At 41.5% G+C, this 4,344-nt stretch overlaps 1 protein-coding gene across 1 annotated transcript; it reads right to left on the minus strand.

Annotated features, from left to right (window-relative positions):
- Window positions 1–1,345: 1,345 nt before the first annotated feature.
- On the minus strand, window positions 1,346–4,344 carry LOC18015362 (alkaline/neutral invertase CINV1). Its single transcript, XM_006397398.2, has 6 exons — window positions 4,195–4,344; window positions 3,303–3,718; window positions 2,760–3,191; window positions 2,466–2,656; window positions 2,019–2,386; window positions 1,346–1,899 (listed from the first exon to the last, which is right to left on the minus strand). Exons 2-6 carry the CDS (start codon window positions 3,666–3,668, stop codon window positions 1,601–1,603), a joined length of 1,656 nt encoding a protein of 551 aa, XP_006397461.1. The 5' UTR covers window positions 3,669–3,718; window positions 4,195–4,344; the 3' UTR covers window positions 1,346–1,600.

Raw genomic sequence — 4,344 nt, forward strand, 5'->3', positions numbered from 1 at the left:
TCTACCGCTGAGTAAAGTTGCAGGTCAACAACAAGAGTTTTCAGATCCCACCTATTTCAGAAGCTTAGCAGGAAAATTGCAGTATTTAACTCTGACTCGGCCTGATATACAGTTTGCAGTTAATTATGTTTGTCAGAAAATACACAAGCCATCGGTAGCTGATTTCAACCTTCTTAAGCGTATACTCAGGTATTTGAAAGGCACTTATCAAATGGGAGTTAACTTGGTAGCTGATACAGATTCCATGCTAAGAGTTTATAGCGATAGAGATTGGGCTGGTTGTCATGAGACTCAAAGGTCTACTGGTGGTTTTTGTACCTTTCTTGGTACAAATATCATATCCTGGTCAGCTAAAAGACATCCTACTGTATCTAGATCTTCTACTGAAGCTGAGTATCGTACTCTGTCTTTGGCTGCAACTGAGCTTAAGTGGATGACGTCTCATCTTGAAGCCATTGGTCTGCCACAGCCTGCAACACCCGAAATGTATTGCGATAATCTGTCAGCTGTGTATCTGACAGCCAATCCTGCAATGCACGCCAGATCCAAACATTTTGATACTGATTTTCACTATGTAAGGGAAAGAGTTGCCCATAGTGCTCTTGTGGTCAGACAAATACCAGCGGCTCAACAGCTTGCCGATATATTCACGAAGTCGCTTCCTCATGCTCCGTTTGCTGATCTCAGATACAAACTTGGTGTTGGTCTTCCTCCCACCACAAGTTTGAGGGGGTGTAATAGTGAATATAAACATTTGCCTCCAAATGTTGAGGATTCAAAACCGATGAATGGGCCTGATGAAAAGAATGTTGAAGACGCGGTCCATCTGAAGAATGAAGACATGGGCCATAACAATCTCGTCAAGCCCAACGACTCAAAAACAGAGATAGCCGTTGGTGTTTTATCCTCTGCAGATGAAGACAAACCATAGTCATCCTCCGTACGAAGACCACAAACAATCTTGCTGAGCAATCCGTTCAGCGTTCTCGAATCGTGTGACGACTAGCTATCAGACACCTGTCTAGGGCTTCTTTCTCGTTTTGCCTATATAAAGGATGTCATGTAATCATTTGCAGATACGTTCAATAAAGTTGTCATTTTTGTCTCAAGTTACAGTCTTTTTCCTTTGTTCTTCAGTTTCTTAAACCATCAAAATTTGTGTGGTTTAGGTTCTGATCGTGAAATTGTTTGAGGTCATAAATTGATGGTCATATCTCTGTTATGGTACAATATACATTTGTCTCTATGGGCCTATAACAAACCCAAAAATTAAAAAGAATAATAGGGACGATTTGCACTACATCTAACAACGATGTAGAGCCAGCAAAAAGTCACATTATGACTAATTTGTCGATTGCAAGTCTGGCAAATGAAAAAGTGTAATCTTGATAATAAAGAAAAAACGGCAAACGAGCTTTTCCCATTTTTTTCTTCTTACTTGCAAAGCAAGAAAGAAGCAATCAATAAAGTCTATGTCCACTTCTTCTCCCGCACAAGTCTTGAATAACATTATCATACAAACAGCCCAAAAAAAAAGGAAAGTGAACAAAAAATTATACCGTGGCAGATACAGAACAGATCAAAAACCGAGATCGGTTTTCTAAAGTTGCGGCCAAGACGCTGATCGCTTGATAACCGGTTTCATGAGTTTGTCTTCTTCGAGAGATATCATACCGATGTGTGAAGGATCTTCTAGCAACATTTTAGCCACTAAGTAACCAGCTATCGACCACGTCTGGTATTTCCTAGCCTGTTTCCCTACGTACCGTCCGAGCTTACCGTCGTAATACTCTGGCCAACAGTCTCTGTGAAGACGCGATTCTATGAGGTCAATCGCGCGTCTCGCGATCTGCGGTCTTCCCGTCTTGATGCACGCTGCTGTTAGCTGCCACAGCAGAACTGCAGATTGAAGCAGAAACAAAAATGCAATCAGTCTTATTAACATGATAAATGTCTTAGTTATCAATGAAAAATGATAAATGTCTTATTCAATCAGTCTCAAGGGAAAGAAAATAGACCTGGCCAAGATCCACCGTTGTGGTAGCTCCACCGTGTGTTCTTGGGGTCACAGCCAGTGACGATACGCCACTCGTGGCCCTCGAGGCAAGGATAACAAATCTTGAGAGGCATCTCGCCTACAAGCTCATCCCACCGGTGCTCAAGAAGATCCATAATGGCCATGGATTGATCTGGAGTGGCTAAAGAGGAGAGTATGGAGACGCAGTTGCCTAGTGCGAACCACCGGAAATCCATATGGGCGGGTCCTACATTTCCCACAAAGTAGCCTCCTCGGAGAGGCATGAAATCGAAAACCCACTCCGGTATAGAATCAGGCATCACGTTGAACTTGTTCACCGCCGTATGTGAATATTCCTCCGTCTTGTACCTTCAGAAAAAAATAGTAAGAGTGTAAATATTTTTGTTTTTTTTGGGTTACTATATCATCTAAAGCAAAGAAAGTATACCTGTAAATGTCATTGAGTTGCTGGTAATCGAGCCAGAAATAATTGCGCATATGGAAGCTCAACGCGTGAAGTCGCTTAGTGATCCTCTCAATGACCTCTCTGCCATCTCCGTCGGGCTTTAGCATCGACAAGGCACATCTCAGAGCCATGTAGAACAAAGCTTGAATCTCAATTGGATACCCATAAACACCCTTTATTTATCAAAACAAACAAAAAACACATTATGATAACCAAACATCTATATATATACTATTGTCTCTAAGCTTGATCAAGGTCAAGGATGTTCTTAATTACCATTCTCCGATCAATCATGGAGCATCCGTCAGCACAAAGCAGTGTCGGGAACGTGTCAAACCCTTCAGCTAAGCATAAAGACAGGATCAGCTTCATTCCCTTTTGACACTCTGGTGTCTCTGAGAGAGTCAAATCTCCTGTAGATTTGGTGTAAGCACGGAGAAGGATAATCCACCAGAACCCTGAATCTACAGGAGCCACTCTTCCAATGGCGGTTTCACCAAAATCTGCAACGAGATGGTCTTTCTCTCGGATAGGATCGTGACGCACCTTGAAGCTTGCAGGCATCACACCTTCTCCTAGCTTGAACCGGTCCACACGCTTCTCTGAACCTTGAAGCTGAAGTGTCTTGAGCAAGAAGTGTTTCACTATGTCCGATTCTCCATTCATCAGAAACGCCAGTGCACTCGGTACAAAGTCCCGCACAAACACCTACAAAAACAGAACATTCAACAATATGTTGGAGCCTAATCTAGTAAATAAGACCTATGAGCCAATCCACTAACTGTCAATCAATCAACAAAACGTTTTGAGGATTGTTACCTGGTCGTAGTTTAAGACCTCGTCGGTAGTATTATCGACGGCTGCGAGAGTACCAACAGGATGACCACGGAAGAAGACCATTGACCTCCTTAGAGCCTCCCAAGCCTCAGCCATCATAGGATGAGGCTCAAAGGAGTTTCTAGCATACGAGAGAGGCGTGTCAAGAACCGACCTGCCTCTCGGAGAATCGTGCATACCGTCGTGTCTACTGTAACCAGTAGATAGTTCACTCATTGACCTCTCATCAAAAGATCTCTTCCTTTCGATCTTCAACCTCGGTTTGTCTAACGCTCGAGTCAGATCAAGATCGTCCATCTCCGATAAAGAACAGTGTGAACCAACAGCTCTTAGTCCAAGTGGCTCCATCTCGGTTTTTTAATTGATCAGAAGTCTTTGTATATTGAGTAGACCAAGATCTAAATCAAGAACAAAGATCATCAAGATTATTACAAAGATATTGAAATTGTTAATATCATTTGAATCGAATCTACTTTAAGCTTTGTAACCAATAATCAAAAAAAAAAAAAAAAAAAACTCTTACGTCGTTGAAACACGCGATATTAACTTATCCAATATACACAGTCAAATCTCAAATCCGTAAGCCAAAAAAAAATAGGAAATTCGTTTCAATAAGTATCCAAAACTAAAAAAACCACATTGCATCTACAATTTAATGCTAGAAATTACGCTTCCTAACTTCTCTTTCCAAATCGTAAAATAAAACATAAGCAGATCAAGATCCAACAACAGACACAGAGTCAACTTTTTGCAAAATCAGTCTACGAAAGAAGCAAAAACCAGATCTCAAATCTACAGAACGGAATCGGAAAATGAAACTAAAGAAAACAAAATCCAAGTGAGATTGTTTGTTAAGGGACAAGAGGAATCGAACCTCCCGCGAAGACGGCGATGATAAACTGAAAAAGTCGTCGGAGCGGCGAAGTGAAATGATGGTTTCCGATGAAAGTCACCGTGAAATGGGAGATTTATAGCCTTATAGGGAGAGAGGGAAGAAGAAGGAGAAAAAAAAGAAAAAAAAAAG

Source organism: Eutrema salsugineum, unplaced genomic scaffold (assembly GCF_000478725.1).
Source record: "Eutrema salsugineum unplaced genomic scaffold, Eutsalg1_0 scaffold_23, whole genome shotgun sequence".
NCBI classification, from domain to species: domain Eukaryota; kingdom Viridiplantae; phylum Streptophyta; class Magnoliopsida; order Brassicales; family Brassicaceae; genus Eutrema; species Eutrema salsugineum.

What these genes read in the sequence shown, in the direction of transcription:
- LOC18015362 (XM_006397398.2), bottom strand. Translation starts at nt 3,668, where the DNA reads ATGGAGCCACTTGGACTAAGAGCTGTTGGTTCACACTGTTCTTTATCG. An exon ending in CCATGATTGATCGGAGAATG is followed by an intron (nt 2,657 to 2,759) that starts GTAATTAAGAAC and finishes TGATAAATAAAG; the next exon opens with GGTGTTTATGGGTATCCAAT. An exon ending in CAACGGTGGATCTTGGCCAG is followed by an intron (nt 1,900 to 2,018) that starts GTCTATTTTCTT and finishes TTCAATCTGCAG; the next exon opens with TTCTGCTGTGGCAGCTAACA.